Source organism: Haemaphysalis longicornis, unplaced genomic scaffold, assembly GCF_048455015.1.
Source record: "Haemaphysalis longicornis isolate Haplotype H1 unplaced genomic scaffold, Haemaphysalis longicornis Haplotype H1 scaffold_23, whole genome shotgun sequence".
Taxonomy (NCBI): Eukaryota; Metazoa; Arthropoda; class Arachnida; order Ixodida; family Ixodidae; genus Haemaphysalis; species Haemaphysalis longicornis.
In genome coordinates, this window is record NW_027526306.1 from 1,831,528 (window position 1) to 1,850,879 (window position 19,352).

Genomic DNA, 19,352 nt, shown 5'->3' on the forward strand with positions numbered 1-19,352 from the left:
GAGACGAGATTCAAGTGGTATCAAAGGTCTATATTTAGGAGGTTGCACGTCTTGTTACTTTGAGTATGACGGCCTTATGGTCGCTGAAGTGCACATTCGGTGGATCTCGTAGCAGCCTTTGTATGTAGTCGTGGCCGTTGCAGTTGGTAAAGACAAGATCGATACATGTTCCGTGGATTGTAGTTGGGTGTAATTGCTCTCAGTGTTTGCGCCAATGCTCTCATTTAATTGCGTCAGCACACTCCCTGAGGGGGCGTTGCTTCCATTCTACTTCATCTGAGCAATCACGGAGTCAAGCGCAAGCACAACCGGAGTTCTAGTGGTTGTTGTTTTTGTTGTTCCTCTTCTATAGCACGTACCCACGTGGGGGATTGGCCAAGAAACAGTGGTGTGCGGACGCCGCACCACCGCCGACGCCGCGGGACATACCCCCGAGCACAAGACGCTCCGCATCCAAAATTACACCGTCACCCCGAAGGGAACTATATGGCGATGCAGAGCATGGGGTTTCCGTCTAGGTTCCACACCGGAGCAGAACAGGCGCAGGTCGTGTCTCGAAGCAGAGTGAACGCTGCGCAGCGCGCGCACCTGCTTTTATACAGCTGGAGGAGAGGAGAATGGAGGAGAGATGCGCATGCGCAGGGGGGTGTGGACGGCGCAACAACAAGGGAGGCACTCAGCCGACCATGAAATGGCTCATGCAGCCACAGTCTCGCCGGTTTCTTCCTGGACCGGCACTAGATGAGCCGAGCGGTGTTGAGGAGAGCGGCGTTATCACAGCTGGTTAGGGCTCCTGGAGTGACAGTGTTGCCGGTGTCTTCCTGAGCCGGCACGAGGCGAGCCGAGCGGCGAGGAGGAGAGGCGTTATCACAGCTGGCGCGGAGAGGGGGACGAAAAGGAGAGTTGCGGACGCCGGACGCCGACGGACGACGGAGGATCGACTAAGAGATGCTTTGAATCTAAAATGAAATCTCAAATATATACATGACATTCGATGCGAGGGAAGCAGGAGAGGAGTACGAGGAGGAATAAACATCCCTATAAAGCAGTTCGCTTTGGGGAAGAGTCTTTATTCCAGGACCGCTTGAGACCATCCGGCTTTTTGAGCCCTCTTCACCAGCCAAAGCTGGTCATCAGGGTACGAGCTGACCAGTGCTCTCTCCCAGTGCTCAGGGTAGGGGAAGGTCAGGGGGGGAAGGTTGGGGTTCTTCTCGCAGCCCCACAGAATGTGGTAAAGCGTGCCCGGAGCCTCACAGAAGCGGCATTCCGAGGAGTAGAGGGTGGGGGCCAGAATGTGGGCTCTAGTTTGGTAGAGAAAGATGTTGGTTTGGATGCATCGAAGGTGTGTTCTTGCTCTTTTGAGAGGTTTTTGTGTGGCGGAGGGTGCATTGTTCGCTGCAGGCGGTAGTGCTGCGTGATTTCTGTGTATGTAAAAAGGGGACAGACACGCAGCTGCTCGCCGATCTCCTGACTAGCCCGGTGTGTCAAATCTCGGGCATGCTGGTGGGCAGCTTCGTTGCCGGGGACATCGGCATGGGCGGGAGCCCAAATAATCCTTACACGGTGTTGTGGAGGATGCTGCTGTAGAATTTGTGTGGCGCAGGGTGGGAAGAAGCCGCTAGAGAATGTTCTGCATGATTGTTGGCAGTCCGCAATGATGATCACCGCAGGGGTTTGAGGAATCGCTAGGGCTATGGCCACTTCTTCTGCCTGTAGTGCATGGGTGGTAGGAATTGATGCAGTCGTGAGGAGGGCTTGAGCTGTAGTCACAACAGCGGTCATAGCTCTCCTCCCGGGATAGGATGCTGCGTCCGTTTATACTGTGGTGGAGTTTTGGCCGCACCATTTGAAGATTGCTTTCGCTCTGGCGTCTCTGAAATCCTGGTGGTGTGTTGGATGCATGTTCCGGAGTAGTGGGGCCACATCGATAAATTGGCGAATCTAATGCGGAAGCTGACTCGCATCGGTCTGTGGGTGTTGAATCTGTGAGCGCAGGCATAGCTGGTTCAGAATTGTTCTGCCGGTGGAGGTGGAACTCAGCCGTAATAATTGGTTCATGTGATGAGCTTCGAGGAGTGATCCAAGGTGTTACAAACTCCCAAGTGTAGTAGTTTCTGTGTCGAGGTGCTGACAGGTAGTCCCAACGCCAGCTTGTATGCCTTGCATATGATAGTCTCTACCTTGATCTTTTCAGCCTTTGAGGGCACAGCGTAGGGGATGGCGTAAGTAATCCTAGAGATGACAAAGGCTTCGACTAGCCTTAGCACATCCGCCTCTCGTATACCTCTCGTTTTTGGGCTGACCCTGCGGATCATGTGGGAGACTTGCTCCGTGGTGTGCTTAAGTCGGTCCATGAGTTTGGTATTCGAGCGATCCGTATGTAGAAGCATGCTTAAGATTCTCACCTGCTGAGTTGGAACAATAGGGTGGCCATCCACTTCTACGGAGATGGTTGGCGACCCGGGAGGGAGTTTTTTTACGTGGTGACAGGATAAGCTGCTCAGATTTTTTCGGCGCACACGCTAGGCCACATCGTCGTGCGTATTCACAGACAATGTCGGCTGCGTGTTGTAGGTTGGTCTCCATTTCCCCCAGTGACCCATGAGTGGCCCATATGGTGATGTCATCCGCACATAATCCATGGCGTACGCCTGGTATGGCATCCAGGAGCGGAGGGAGGCCTACGTGGGCTACAATAAACAGCAAGTGGGAAAGAACCAGGCGCGGGGAAGTAGGAGACTCTTATTTCTAAAGCATGGGCGGCGAAAAGAACAGATACCCGGCCAGTATCTTTTTACTTCTGGTGAAAACAACTCGATTTAGTATCTGTGTATAAAACTTTACTGATTACCAGTAAACGGTTTGACACCTACATGGAGGCATGCATGTAAGTGAGCAACCTTTACAATGACTTTTCTAGCCATCTCTATTTTCAAAGCAAGTTTTTCCTTTTGTTCTCTGGTGTGTACACTTTATTGCCGCCGTTTTCTCAACTAATCCACGGTTCCGTGCCATGACTGGCTAGCTTTTTGGCACGCTACAAGAAATGGAGAAGACTAGATCATACCTGCAGGTTCTTGGTAATGTGCACGCCATCTGCAAATAGGCATGTGCAGGTACATGCATACGCTCCAAAAAAGAAACGTATACACAGCTATCCAAGCAACTGTCATCACGACTGCAAGCTGAATAAAGTAGAGAGGTTGTGTATTTTTCAGAAAGTTGAAAATATTCCCGGGACTATCTTTTGGTTTATACTATATACACGATTACCTGTTCGCCGAGTGTTTTTGAAATTACCCTCACAAGCGACAAAAACGGGCATGCATGTGTGCTGTTCAATATAGTAAGAGCGCCAGTAGAATGCACAGTAGGAGTGCGCCATTTTTTTAATCATTGCTATCGGCCGTGTTTATTCGGGCTTAACTTGCACCTTGAGATTACCTGTCACATACTTTGCCGCTTTTCCTACATGGCCTCTCTTCACCAGTCATGTCGCTGTGGTGTTGTTATCTGGTATCCAAGTTGTTACAAGTTGTTACATGGTTCTTACATGGTATTCAAGTATCAAATAATTTCTCTCAACCAAAACAAGCTTATGCACCCCCAACGTACTAAATTCATAAACATGACGTAGACCAATACAATAACTTGGGTATTTTGTTACAGCCACCTGCAGAGTGCAAATCATAATGAACATATTGCAAATGACAGGAAAGGGAGAAACCTCCCTAAGAAGTACGCGATAGGCCAGAAAACATCGTACGAACTATTGGTAACGTTTTCATTAACTTCGATGGTTTGTTACTGTTATCTGATATGGTACAGTACAAATTGCCCCGCCGGGATTTTTGCAATTTTCCAATCACCCGTGGCTGCTGCTGTGGCAGTTTGTTCGTCCGCATTTGGAGATTTCTGTTACCTTCTCTTTGCTCCGAGCCTTTATTATGGTTGTTGCTCGCTCGGTGAACAAGGATGTTGAGTAGCGTTGACTCTGGTTCCTAAGCGGCTCCGTACCAAGCCAGAAGTCTAGTCCCAAGTGGTCGCCCTGAAAGTACAGCGCGGTGAAACGAAAAACAGCGGGCCGCAAAAATTCACTGTTCTCAAAGCCCAATTACGCCTTGCATAAAAGCCGAAAGAGCAGCACAAGAAGTTCTAGATTTGTTAAGGTAAGCGCGGGAAGCAAATTGGTTCAAATCGAGTTTTACCCTCTACGGATAATTACATTCTCTTTTAATACCTCTTAATCTGTAAAATATCGGATGGAGCTTCGGGTGAACGACTTTCATATATTACTTACGGTAGACAGAGGGAGAGAGAGAAAAAAGCAAAGTAAGCAAAGTACCTCACAGTGGAAAATCTGCTGAAAAAAACTAGGCGTGGTTATCTCGTGTCAGCTGGACCTTACAGGGGCGTCATCGCCGCCCTAATTTTCCGCTTTTCGCTATGGAATCGGCAGCTAAATGTTTGTACAGGGAGGCTACCTTCCTTGTCCAGCGGGCGAGACAGGAACCTGCCCCTTTAGAGTCCCTCTAAATAGCTCCCGCAGGCAGCTACGAGTTGCGCGGCCATCCGCTATCTTGTTATCCGGATTGCTGCGGGAAAGCCGCCGTGGCGCGTGTAGGAGCCACGCGACCTGGTTTCGGACGGCGGACGACACGCGTTTGGGGCGCAACGGGCAGTGGCGCCTTTTCGGCTACCATGCGGTTAAGCTGGATTCCTGCAAAGTCGCTAACGCTGCTGCTGCTGCTGCTCCCAGGCGGGGCGCGGTGCCGCCCGCGTCGGTTGCTGCGCTGCAGCAGTAGCGGGGGCTTCTCTACATGGCATAGATAACCGGAGTCACGTCATCACTCTGGCACGTGGAAGAGGGTCGCGCAACTCTTAGCGCCCTGCAGGAGCTACCTGGAGTAACTCTAGCCCCTAAGAGACCACTGCACCCTATATATGTGGGTCTGGAAACCGCCGGTGAGGCGCTTCCCATCGCCACCGATAGAGGCCACAGGCAGTTATGAGAACCGGCTCCTACCACTGCATGACGCATGACGCACAGCAGGAAAAACGGAGCTCGGTGTTGCGCAACTTCTCGGTGAGAATCTTCGGTGGGTACGAAGACAAGTCCTTCCACTAGCTGGCCTAGACCCCCGTGTCGGAACTGCCCAGAGCACCATTCCATTGCTCGTCACGAGTGAATAAGAGCAAAATATTGGAAGAACAGTTCAATATAAATTGAGATATTATAATATAATACAAAATCCGCAAGAATCAAATCACATCAAATACAGAGCGGGGAAGTGTGGCGCGCTCGCATCGTCCGGGGAAATACGGTGAGGGTTAATCGGAGGGGTGATTGTAATGGTCACACCCTGCGAGTTAAGGAGTGAAACTGAAGAAGGCGCCAGGTGTGCGCTTGCTATCCGTTATCCTGGCATGGTCCTGTAGTATTTACGGCGGGAAAGGCCAAAATGCGTAGTACGTCACGGTATGTAATTTGATGGTCTCGAAGGGATCGGTATGGGGTGAGGCAGTAGGCCGTCCCCCGCTCGGGTTGTGAATCCTCAAGCTGTGTCATTGGCCGCCTCCCTCATCCCGCAACCCGGATGAGCCAATGTCCATGTGACTTCTACCGGAAAATATGGGAGATCTTGAGTGATAATTTTGAGTGCCAGTGGCGAGATGAGACCATGGCCGTCGTCATATCAGATACTACAGTCGTGGTGTTGGGCTTCGTGACAAAGCGAGTGCGATTGCCACCTTAACTGCCATGGCAGGGCAAGTAGTGCGGACTGTGAGATAACATATCAGGTGGCCATTCGGCCAGTTAAAATGGCAGCCGCACACTCATGCGTGTGACGCTGTTCAGCCGCGTTCGCGTATAAGATGTCTGGTCTTATTGCAGGCATTGTAGCAAGTAATGGGCTTGCTACGTTATGCGACAGCATGACCCACTGGGTGCATTATGGCGGTAGAGGGTGGACGAATACTTCAAGGGAATAGCGTGGGGTAGGGTCATTTCTGAACTGGCATAGAAATGACATGAATTCCGTGTTGGTAGAGAATATTGAGGCCGGGGAAAGTTGCTCAAATTGCATACAATTTTATCCTGAGAAAGTGCTCCCCCATGAGGTCCTCGGCCTTACTATAGATCCCTAAGGGGCGTAATGTCCTAGCGCAGGAGTACAGCTGTTTCTGCAGTGCCGTATTGTACGATATACTAACGAGTCTATTGACGTTCTGTAATTCAGTACCACTGGAACAAACTTAGGGCGTTATATTGCTGATGATTAAAGCATGAGAAATGCGCAATATCTAACTCCCCCACAACCCGTTCAAGAGCTTGGCAGTTCTTTTGAGGAGAGCAATGGTTACGATAAAATAATTAGTTACTGAGCGGCAAATTGTTTGTTGGTTCGACTCAGATGTTTAAGCTGCCATAGGACCTTCAGTGTATGAATTTCAGGGACTGGTTAACTACTGGCCGACAAAGATATTTGACGTTGCGTAGACGCATCTTTTGTGTGGTAAGACGAAACGTTCGGACGCGTTCGGTGAGCATGTAAGACTGTGCTTGCTTTGTTACAATGGGCCCCTTCGATTATCAGTCCCGGATCGTCCGCGGACTGCCCGACACGCGATCCGGCGCTCATTTTTCCCATGTATTCCTATAAGGCTTCCGGTCCGAGGGCAGTCCGAGGACTGCCCTCGGACCGTCCAGGGCTGGTAAATCGAGGAGGCCCAATGTTGGCACCTGTTTGCCGCGCCTTTTCGATCCCTGCATCTCTGTCCCCTGTCATCCGGATGGCGATCCCGATGGCGATGGCGTCAGGCTACATTATATAGTGAACGTGGGAACTTTTCGCAGTCCTTTAGAATATGGGTGCTAACACGACCAGTGCGGCGCACCCGACGCTGCAAATTTAAGAATGTGTTACTGTGATGTGCCCGATTTTATACGAGTACTCGCGTGTATTGTACTGTGTACCCTCGCTGAATGATAATGCGCTGCACTGAGTTTCTCACTAGCTTACACAACGTATAATCTGGCGTTAGCGTCAACGCGATTCTCCGAAAGCGCTCCATGTCTCTATGCATGCCGCCGTAGTATGTAGTTTGTAACATCGGCGGGGCGTGGCTGGAACGGCTTTGTGGCCACGCAAATGGCGTTTTTTTTCAAAGAGTGCTGCCAAAAGTGCCCCTATTAATTAATGTTACTTTGTATTAGATACTACTTTTAGAGTGCTCGGACTGGAATATCAATTTTGGCGTAAAAAAAAAACAACAAAAGAACAGGCGTCTCCTATTTGAGCCGCGTCGCCAGATACAGCGGGCCATCCCGTATATATTTATAATTTATAACACACTACAGACTAAATGCTATAATTGTTCTTGGTAACATTTAACGGGAAATAAATTATTTTGATTCTCTGCATCTGTGTTCTTGCTTAATCCTAATACTGAATTATCATCTAATACGCACGTTGGTAGGCGAAGCAGATGCAATAGTTAGAGCTGAAGGATTGATTGATTGATTGTGGTGTTTAGCGTGCCAACGAAACGCAGGCGATGAGGCGCGCCGCATTGGAAGGCTACGGGGAACTGAATGAATGATGCCTTCGAGTTGTATTTATAAGTTTTGCCCAAGCGGATCTAAATAAAAATAGAGCATTGTGCTAATGGGCTAGTAGGCGCACTAGTGTAAAGGTAGCCACCTTTCATTCTAGCCGTGCACACCACTGGGTGACCAAACTCTGTGTACAAGTGTGAAGTTGCAATGCTTGAAATTGCAAGTAAATCATGGCTTTTCGAGCCATTATGGTTGTTACCTGATTGCGCCTGTTTGAGGCAGTGCATTCTTCAAGGGGTAATCAAATTCAGCGACAGCGACAAGCGATGCTAACTTCGTTACTCAAAGGGACAGCACCGGGAATTGTGGGCGGCAGAGACAAGCGACAAATTATTGTACACAGGCCTCCGGGGCCGTCGCCATCGCTTGATTTTTGCCGGCCAGAAGCCGCCCACAAGAGAGTTCCACCGACGAGCGACAACGGAAGTGGGCATTGGCAGAAGTGTATGATTCTTCGCTTGTCCCCTACAATATATATTTGTTGTACGCATTAAAATACGTTGTTCGCGTCACTTGTCGCCGTCTCTGCAAGTGGTTTCTCTTCATCTTAAGAAACTCTCCGCTAAAACGAGAACATGCGTTAAGTGGTAATCGCGCTGTTATTTAACACATCAAGGATAGCCATTGAATTGCAGACAGTGCCATGCAGAAAACGAAAATGCATGCCAGATATCGAAGTAACAAACACTTGAGAGCCGACAAGAACCATCCATAGCACTTTGCGCTAGCCACTTCGACCACGCAGCGAGCCGTTAGTGAAATCAATCGACGTCCCGCCGGAACGCGATTCCAATGATACCTGGCAAACACGCGGGGGAATGGATTTTTCATCAAAGTACGGCCTTTTGAATACCCCAGGTGGCTAGGCCTATTTGGAACAACTGACGGGTACGGGAGCGATCGCAGCGCTTCCGGCCCACGGCGTAGCCTGCCCCCCCCCCCCCCCCTTGCTGCCTTCCGTACTCGAGCTAAGCCTAAGCATGGCCGACATGGAGCCCAGCGCAACCGCCCGAGAGGACACCAACCATGAAGACAACCAATGCACAGACGAAATGGAAGCGAACGCCGCAGCCCTCTCCGCAGGCGACAGAGGTGACACCGACGACGGCGACGGGGGAGATCGGTTCACCGTGGTCCGCAAACGCCGACAACCCGCCTGTCAGTCATTGATGGCGCAACAACCATGACCGTGGATCACGCGCGCTCCAGGAATCAAGAGCAGGCATGATATCCCGGACTTCCGCCGCTTCCCACTTCTAAATACAAGCTCGTCTTGCGTCCCCGAGAGGGCCTGAACTTCGCACGGTAAGTGGGGAAGCCACCACGTCGCTCGAGCAGTAGGCCAGTCGGCCCGCCTCATCGCAACCAAATTTCAGGCACTTACGCTGAGAATTTGTGACGATCAGAATATAGCCGTGGCCAACACGCCAAACGAAGAGCTGGCGGACCTCATCCGGCAAATCAAGTCCATTCAACTGGGCGATAAGATGTATGAAGTGACCGCGTACGTGGCAGCCCCCGACAAGTCATTCAAGGGCGTTGTCACTGGCTTCGATAGTTGAAGTCATTCCGAAGAAGTCATTCCGCCGGAAATGTCAGCAAGTGTAATGACAGCGGCCAACTTACGCTCACCGAGAGTACCCATACTTTACGTACGCATGCTCGGAAAGTCCAAGGCCGCTTTGATAACCTTCGATGGTCTGGTATTCCTGAGAGCAATTTATTATTACCGAGGAGAGCTGCGATGCAGGCCCTACCGCACACATGCCAAATATGCAGCCTCTGCCTCAAGACGGGACACAGAGCGGACGTCTGCCCCACGCCGGAGAAAACCCGATGCACAAGGTGCGGACACGAAAACCCGCAGGAGGCACATGACTGCCAACCAAAATGTGTGTTGTGCGGAGAAGCACACCCGGTCACGCACCCGACCTCCTCAGGCAGACAGCGCAAGCCGTATGACAAGTCACTCCTGCTCCGAAACACCGGAAGTGTCAGCAGGTGTAATGACAGCGGCGCCACGACTAGCGGCTATCGTCAACCCAAAGAGCCAGTGTTATCGCAAGTTGCTAAGATGGCTAATGCAGAACGAGGACGATCACCCCGATGATCTCTGAGGAAAAGAGACAAATCTAGAGACAAATCCAGAGACAATTCGAGAGACAAGTCCAGGGAGAAGTCCAGGTCCAGATCACAAAGCTGCCCCCGCGCGAAGACTCCCAGGCATGATGGCAATGAGCCAGCACCAAGCGGCCACGAACTGAAACTCAGCTCGCGCACCCAGGCATCGGAGACAGCGAACACCAGAGGGACTACTGTTACGGGTGGACCCGAAACGCCAGCGCCGGAGGAAAGCTGGGCTGAGCGGCTTTCCATTCCTCCCGCCTCGCATACCCACATCGCCACCTTTCCTCCACTCCCCACAATACCGACGCCCAACTCCGCCACAGATGAGCTCCCTGCTAAGAGCAACTTCGCCACTATTGCGCAGGTACGAGAAATGATCGACGACATATAGCCTGAACACTTAGACATGAGACGAGGACATTGGGCGACGAAGTGGCACACTCGCTATTGCGTCAACCTAAGTGCGAGCTGCAACAAGATAGGCAACGATTCAAAAACGATATGCAACATTACAGAGAGCAACTGAAACAGGAACTTCAACTATAAAGGCAGAATTTTCAGGACGAACTCAAAAATACCTTCCAATCTATGTTCGCGGATCTCGCCAAAGAATTTAAGCAACATATACGAGACGAAAAGTAAGCAATCCGCTACGCCAACACCCATAGTCGCAGCCGGATGAGCACGCAGGATACACGTGATGATACCCGAGTACACCCATACACATGCCCTCGCCCTGAAAATAGCACGCAATAAACCCTGGCTACACATAAAAAGAAACAGACAAAACCCATACGACTCTGGCAGTGGAACTGTCGCAGTTATAGACAGAAACGCGGAAGTCTCACGCAATTCATACCGGCACAAGAACACATACCGGATATATTGCAATTACAAGAAACATACGTGGAAACAAAATTAGCAGGTTAAAGCAGTTTCGTCTGCGCAGGCTCCCAAAACATTCTTAATAAACCGGCGACACTGGTTGCAAGAAAGTCACAGTAATAAACCTCACGCTCAGCACCGGACAATACCGCACGGGCTCACTGAAATCTGACCTGCGTATAGGAAAATGTTCAGCTTCTTTGTACTCAACTTTTATAGTGCGCCCAAAGAAGGGACAGACTCTTTTGACTGACGTTTCACATACGCTCTAAAGGAACCAAAGGAAAGCTAATTTTTTAGGAGACTTTATTGCAACCCACCCAACATGGGGTTATCAGATACAAAACCCAGAGAGCCGGCGGGTAGCTCTAACTATTGCACAGCAAGGCTTGACCGTCCTAACTGACTCCACAGCCGACACGGGAGGGCAAGAGTGTCAGTCGGGACACGTGCCCGGACCTGAGACGCGTGAAAGATCTAGGTACCAGGGATGGCGCAACCTAGGCGAGACCCTAGGCAGTGACTATATTATAATAGAAACTGAACGTATTGCACTGCGAAGGAAAATGAAAGAGCGCAAAGTAAAAATAACCGACTGGGACAAGTCGCGGGAACTGCGTGAGCTTCAACGTGATAACGAGCCAGGCGAGGATGAAACAAATGTAGTAACTCTTCTGGCATGAGTCCGTCAGCTCCAAACAGATTTGAACGAAGCAACCCAACTTATAGACACGTCCCCGGAGCAACCGGACGTAGAAGGGCACTTTATGCACCTCTGGGATTCCGGAACAACAAGCAGAAACAATGGCGAAGACAAAAGATAACAGAAAGCTCAAGCAGCGATAACCCGCAATACCAGCACAAGCAGAAAATTACGCAATAGAACTGCCCCGAAATAATTGGAAAAAAACTTCTGCGTTGGCATGCAGGGATACCTCGGCGCGGGTAAAACGTGGGCGCTGCTTAAAACCATTATTGATCCCAATAAAACAAGAGCAACGATCAGCAAAACTCTTCAAAAGATTGTCAGACAGACACCCGGGGACGAAGTAGTCATTTTCGAGGAGCTAAGTGTCACCTACATAGGTGCTTGCGCCACACCGTCCTACAAAGGCTATCCACACGCGGAGACCACGGAATTAGACACGGACATAACAGAACAAGAAGTCAGAGCGGCATTCCACCGGAAAACAGAAAACATTGCGTCGGAGAAGACGGCATACAAACCGTTTTCTAAAAAATCTTGACGACACGTCGATAAAGGTACTAACGGCCTATTATGAATACCGCTGGCAGGAGGGAACGCTAGCACAATAGTGGCGCCACGCAAATATAACCATGAGGCCGAAACCGGGCAACCCACCGTCCCTAAATCAACTGCGGCCCATGTCCGTCACGTCGTGCGTGGGAAAGTTACTTGAGTCTATCCTCTTAGCCAGACTTCAACCATACCTAGACGAGCACGCGCCACTGCCGCACACAATGTTTCGGCTTCGACCGGGGTTATCCACACAGGATGTACTAATACAAATTAAAGAAATTATTGATCGAATGAACAACACACAACCAAAAGCCATACAAACCTTAGATCTTAAGGGCGCTTTCGACAATGTTGCTCACGACCTCACAGGAACCTAGTGTGGCCAAAGAACGTACAACTACGTACGAGGATTCCTCCAAGATCGAACAGCAACAATAGGGGGGCGGGCATTCGCCAAGACACCATCCCTCAAGCAGGAAAGGGCACGCCACAGGGGTCGGTTCTTCCTCCAATGCTGTTTAACTTAGCAATGAGCCGACGCCCCCCCCCCTTCTAGATTCCATACCCGGAATCAGACACACGCTGTACGCGAATGCTATTACCATCTGGGCCACCAGCGGCTCTGATGGAGATATACAAGACGCCGTACAGGAAGCAGCGAACGCCATACAACAGTATGCAAGGGGAGGGAGACTAACCTACAGACAACAAAAATGAGAACTGCTCATAGTCAGAGAAGGCCGCCGGAAAACCGACCCACCACCATACATTACGGTCACTGTTGAGGGCGAGCCAGTTAACAGAGTAGGCAGGCTACGGTTGCTAGGGCTGCATGTGCAAACGAACACAAGGGCCACGTGCAACTTGGCACTACTGGAAAAAAAATTAATCAAATAATCCACACGATTCGAAGAATAACCAACCGCCGGCCATGGCCTTAAAGAAGCAGACGTACTACGCATTGTGCGGGCTGTAATTATTAGCCGCATAACCTATCATGTACCTTACCACCGACTTACCCAGGCAGAGACAAAGCAGCTGGACACCCGAATCCGCACCTCCGTAAAGGCGGCGACAGTCATCCCTGTCTACGCCTCAACGAACCTGTTATTACGATTAGGCCTACATAATACCACGATGGAATTAATCGAAGCACAAAAATCAGTCAATTGGAAAGATTTAAATCATCCCTACAGGAAGACACGTCCGCCGACAACTAGGGTACTCGACTTCTAAACTTGCCCCTCGGGAGATCAAACCAATACCCCCGGAAGTTAGAGCGAGAATAACAGTATCACCCAAACACAGAAATATGCATCCAGAACATCATGGCGGGAGGTGTGCCGCGCGGGCTAATGCCTTGCACCGCATATACGGCAGTAACCCCGACACCCTCTATACGGATGCAGCAGACTATCAAGCCATAAATGCCAAGGTGGCAGCGGTAGCCGTCTGGAGGAGTGAGACGATAACAGCCACCATACGCTCCGGGAACAGCACGAAAGCGGAAGAGTGTGCACTAGCACTAGCTATCAGCACTCGCTCTTCAGGGAACCCAATAAATATTACATCCGACTCTCAAGAGGCATGCCGAAATTATGCGCAAGGACGTATCACCCCGACCGCCCATCACATCCTGCAGCGAAACCGACACATACCACCAGTCCGTCTAATCTGGACACCTGGGCATGCGTGCTTCCCGGGCATTGAACGCGCTCATGCGGTAGTCAGAGGCCTCACCCTCGGGGCGCCAGTGGAACATCAACCCAAACCAGGCAAGACAGAAAGACACTCACAAACCCACATATACTACAAGGCTGCAGACTCTCGCGTAGGACACTTTCTCTGCCACACGCGCAACTCACCCGTGAGGAAGCTGCTGCATGGCGCCAGCTACACACTAACACTTTTCCTAGCCTCTCGCTCCGGCACAAATTCAACGCTACCATATACCCAGGCAGATGCCCATCCTGCGGAGGACACGTGACCATGTGTCACTCCACATGGGAATGCCACAAAACCCCGACCCAATTGCCTATATCGAGCCCCTCCACCTCCGGATGGGAAGCCTCTCTTTCCAGCTCAGCCTTGGGCGACCATCGCGGAATGATTGATAGGGCAAGACGGATCGCCGCAGCAAATGGGGCCCGGACTAAGAGCACCACCCCCTGAGAGCTAAATAATATAATTTTATGATAAAGTTTTCTACTACTACTACTACTGGCTCAGTTTCAGTTGCTGCCTGAAGGCTTGGCAGGCTGAAGCTGAATATATAAGTTCATTTTGGGTACGTGATTGGGTCACCTTTGATACTAGATATTGCATTTGTGGCCTTACTTTTTAAGCACATGTACTGCCCCGAAACAACACGAGCCGTTGGTTCACAAAACCGTCATGTTTAGTATGTGTCCAAAAAAAGTCATGCTGATTTTTTCAAATGAAATTTACTACGCATAGTGTTTCGTCCTCATGATGTCTACCGCTTACCGTTTTGTAAGTATGGTTGTAGTAATCTTGCTCGCCCGTGTGAAAGCCGTAAAATGTGTCGAACCCTCTGTACGTTGGTGTATGCTGCCAGGTAAAATACCCAAGGTGCCACTGGAACGAGTGAGTTACGAATAATTGTACATCATTATTCAGTTGCTCCCTCAGGTGCCTGCCATATTCCAGCTTTGTAGAAAGCACTTCAACAAGAAAGTAAATCGGGATATTAATATCAAGGAAAGACAAAAGGTATTAGCAACGAGGAGCGAAATATAAACTCAGATGTGAAACTTAGAAGTTAACTCCAATATGTCGGGGATCACTATCGGTAGGAGTATACCTGAGCGTTCTTTTGTGGCCTAGTAATGTCAGTGACGTGTTTAAACAATTAAACTATTTCACTTCTACACGCTTCTAGCACATACTAACAGTAACCCATCCCAATGTGCTTTAACGAGAGCCAAGATGATTTAAGTAAAACCTTATTCGTGCCTCGGCTATCCAATTGAGCGCGTGTGTTCTTGTTATTTGACGTTTTCCTTAAGTGTGGAGCCTTAGTATCCGAGTCATTTGGTGGTAGAAAGGAAACATCATTATACAGGCCGTGCCACCACAACACTAATACCAAGGGCCACACTTTGGTGCACGACTCGTTTTCGCTGTATTTGGGCGGTCATAAAGTTGGTTTCCCTCTTTTAAGCGTACCGTACAAGTTTTGTTTGTTCATTTTAAAGGGTTATAGCGTTCCGTTTGAAGCCTTCATACACTATATGAGCCAGCCTAATTAAGTTTTCTCTATCCGGGTTGAGGGCGCCATAACTGAGGTTAGTTTCTCAAAGGGAACGATGCGTGTGTATCGGCTGGGAAAATCAAGAACGCGACCGCATTCCGCAAGTTTCTTTGATAATACAATTGGACAAGATTTTAAAAATAATTTGATGCCTCCGCTAAATTTATTTTACGCACCCAATCGCTGTCGCCCACTCGCCCACTACAATGCTCAAATAACCATGTTAATCTCTGCTACTTCCAAAGACGGCTGGCAGGGCTGCTGAACGGGGAATTGCTGTTTTCTGTCACTTTCTTTCTCCTTTGAATAAAGAAAAGTGAGCCCTTAAATGAGCTTCAGTGCTTTTAACGGTTTTTGTTTATTCAACAGCATCTAATTGAAGAACCTTGTGGAAAGAGGTACTCGAAAGTTTTATTAAAACAAATTTTTTATGAACCTGACTTGTTATCGGAACATAAATCTGGTCTTCACATACCAACAAAGGTGTCACTCTAAATGCTGCATTTATAAATGCAAAAATTTGGGCACGACCATCCTGGAATAACTGGGCATGTTTTCTACCGCAAAAAAACGATTATTTAGTGAAGAATACGGACGTTAAAATACTATCGCAGAGAAGAATACGGACGCAGAATGCTAGCGTTTGTCCCGTCAGTATTATTATCTAAGTTGGCGTCTTTTTTGCGATAGAAAACATGCCCGAGTTATACATTGAGGAGTTTGTTTTGCTGCACCCGATTTCCAGAAAAGAAAATGGTATATAACCCACTACAAGTTTACATCCTATGTCAACCCAAATATGGCCTAATATATTGTTGCACTATTCTTCAAAAAGAATAACTAGACACATTGCAATTAAAACTCTCAAAAACGATATTTGTTCCACTCCATAGCCTCGTAATATTATTGCGCTGTTGCGCGTTTGTGCCTACACGTTTGTCTCGCCTTTGTAAGCGGTCCTATCAAACTGACAATTTTATTTTTAGCCGGCGCTTAAAAGTTCGTACGTCCTTACTAGTGCGTGCGTTAAGGCGTACGCCAGTATCCAATTTTATACATATTGCCATGACCTTGAGGTTATTGAATAGGCGAATAAGCGGGTTAGTCCTGCTAGAGCTTTTGAGGTGGCCTCAACTGCCTGCGTTGAGGGAGCCTTTCTGGTGGTGGCACGTGAATTTATTCGGGCACAAATGCCTAGTCTGTTGCAACTTGCGCAGAAACAACAACGTCGGCGTGGGAGAAAGACAAAGCAAGAGCGTCGCTACTTTGCTGTGGATTTCAGAGAAGGCGTTTTAGGCTCATCGTCGCGCTCAGGCAAGTGTCACACAGGCGCTCAGTGACAAATCCAAAGGCCACAGTGGCGCACGTTAACGGTTTTGTGGTGATGGGCACAGTAAGATGTCTCCAGAAGAACAAACGACGTTGATAAGGCCGAAATACTGTTAGGACTATTAAATTCTCCCAGTTCCCGTGTGAAGACCTGGCATACCTTATATATGCCGACACAACACAACAAAGCCGCCATCGGAAGTGTGTGCGCCTTCGCCGTGATAAGTCACCTTTCGCCGAACCCTCACCAATACTGACACAAGCTCAAGCATGCTATAAGACAACATCGTGTGCTATCGCGCTCTAAACTCAATGGTTAAAAAATGGCGCCACAAGGCATTCAAGATGCTAGCCATTTGGAAGATTATCGTCATATTTCACTTGCACATCATTATAGGCGAAGTGTCTTAGGGATCTACAATTTAGACGGTGTAAGAGCGGTGTTCACAAGATAGACTGGTCTTTACATCTTTGTATACCACAGAAAAACTATCTTAGAGGTATATCCTGAGCGTTCTTTCTGACAAGGCTGCGTTGATATTTTGGCTGCGAAATCTCGTCCGCCGTGAAGTACCGCGGTGCCCCTTTATTCTTCTGCTGAAAGGAAAGGCAGCTCAGGACACGTCACGCTACGTTAAGCTCAAGAGCATTCCCGTTAACTACCCAACGTTTCCACAAAATCTGTCTTATTTATGACGCCTACCTTTACGTACCGGGATAGTAATTGTTCACTGTGTCAGTATCCAACAACAGGCAGTATTCCCAGCATAAACACTAACTCCACATTCATTTACTCGTTTTCATTGATTGCCTTTAGCTCGGGTTTGTACTCCTTGGTAAACACACGTAAATACAGCTGTCAGTTAATTTTAGTCTAAATGATTTTAGCGTTTATTTAGCAAAGCTTATTTTATCACACAACAGTTCTCACTTTGTAAATTAGTACCCGTTTCTGGATTTCTTCTTCATGCCGTGAAAGATTAGGTAGACTAGGTACACTAGCTACCTCTGCCTTGAACGCTCTTGTCACTCCTGCCACCGCTTGTCCACGTTGTACAATCAGGTTTGCCGTCAGTGTAGGCGGCAAGACAGGAAGAAATAGAATTCCGAGGGCCATGCTCAGTAGTGGCATCCCAGATACTTTACCAATCACGAAAGCAGTTCATTTGGACGGCAGCAAGATGCATAGCTTTGGATGAAAGAACACATCCGTTACTTAACGGCCGCTCATTCCGGGCGGTACAATTTTGTCGCCATAAAAAATATCGCTAACTACTACGAGAGGCCTCGTATTGGCTGTATTCACGTTCCTGAAAAGTATTAGCTCCTGCCTCAGAATAGTGCGGCCTAAGGCGAGCGTGCGCTCGTCAATACTTTGGGGATGCCTAAAGAAAGGCCCTTGAAAAACAAGAAAAGCTTAGCAAGGATTCAAGCAAATATTCCATCGTGTGCCTTAAAATGCCAATGGCATCCCTAACTTGAAAACATTTAAACTTTCTTTGAGCATGCTGCGGAATGTAGTAGGGTTACAAAATTTGAAAATGGTATCACTACCTTCTGCTACTACAAGTCGAAGATTGTCGCTTACGGGCTGCGGATAACGTAATTTTAGTAGCCCATGGATTTTCACAGACTCTAACGTCAGTCAGTAGCGCTAGCAAATGCCCGGTACTGTAAAACGAGTGGGCAAAGCTGCCTTTGACATTTGACAGAGGTGCCTTCCCCATGCTGGTGTCGGGGCCAGGGACAGGACTAGATGAAGAAGGGCACGCTAAGCTACCTCTGCCTTGAACGCTCTTGTTAGTCTGGTTGCCGCTTATACGGGTTGCACAATCGGGTTCACCGTCAGTGCAGGCGACGAGAGAGGAAGCATCAAAAAAGGGATGACAAACCGTCATTACTCGTGGGCAGCAAATGCAGCGACAAGTGAGCAAACGTGAGCGCTGAGACAGAACGGTAATCAGGGCTGGTATGATGAAAGTCCCGAGACATGCGGTAAGTTCCTCTTCGCCGACTTCCGACACCAGAAAAGAACTACGCATGGAACTAGCCTTCATTTCGTAGGGAGTGGAACCATATGTTTATGTGTTCTTAAACGTGAGAATATGGATCTTCATTTAAACTTTGTGTGACTTACTGCATAAAACGTCCTACTATTGAAATACTCTTTGTCAAAATGCAAACACCACTACAATTTGTGACTTACGACATTAAACGTCATACAATTCAAAGACTATTTCTCGACATGCAAACACCACTTTAGTTTTATAGCTGTCTCTCTACGACTAGAAAGCATGTTTCCCTCTTCTTTTTCTTAAGTGGCAATCTTAAATGGCAATATTAAGGTTCAGTATTAAGTGTTGGCTGTTGTAATAAACTTCTCACCTTGCCCACCATGTGTGTCTCGTAACCGAGTTCCTTAAGATACTCTGGCATGAGTTTATACTTGAGTGGCAGTCCCCAGGGCTCGGCTGCCTGGACTACCAGGTGCTGCATGCCTGTGCAACAGCAGAAAACATTTTCCTACTTGTCGTTTCAAAAATTAAAATTTTGTAAAAATGACAAAATGTTGCGGCGTAATCTCCCGCTTCATCAGTTCCTAAGTATTCGCGTCCCATGTACGCGTCGAAAGAGACATGCCTTTAGAAGTTCCGAAGAGTAGTTGTTTGTGCGAGTTTGTACGTGGTGACGCATCGAAGCGCAGGAGGAGACGAGGGACGAAAACACCGAAGAACGCACAACTTTAACGCACAACATTAATGACAGAGACACCCAGCGGCGACATATATATCGCACGTATCAACAAGCGTGCCTAATTTTAACGAATCAGGATGCCGTCAATGCATTGCAATAAC

At 48.7% G+C, this 19,352-nt stretch overlaps 1 protein-coding gene across 1 annotated transcript in view; it reads right to left on the bottom strand.

The window, feature by feature from the left end:
- Positions 1–19,352, bottom strand: part of LOC144172504 (arylsulfatase B-like) — a 160,174-nt gene that overhangs the window by 34,444 nt on the left and 106,378 nt on the right. Inside the window, exons 6-8 of the mRNA XM_077701191.1 lie at positions 18,883–18,995; positions 14,382–14,492; positions 3,923–4,048 (exon numbers count right to left, since the gene is read on the bottom strand). Of these exons, the coding sequence (XP_077557317.1) occupies positions 3,923–4,048; positions 14,382–14,492; positions 18,883–18,995 (350 nt within the window). The remainder of the gene's footprint in view (positions 1–3,922; positions 4,049–14,381; positions 14,493–18,882; positions 18,996–19,352) is intronic.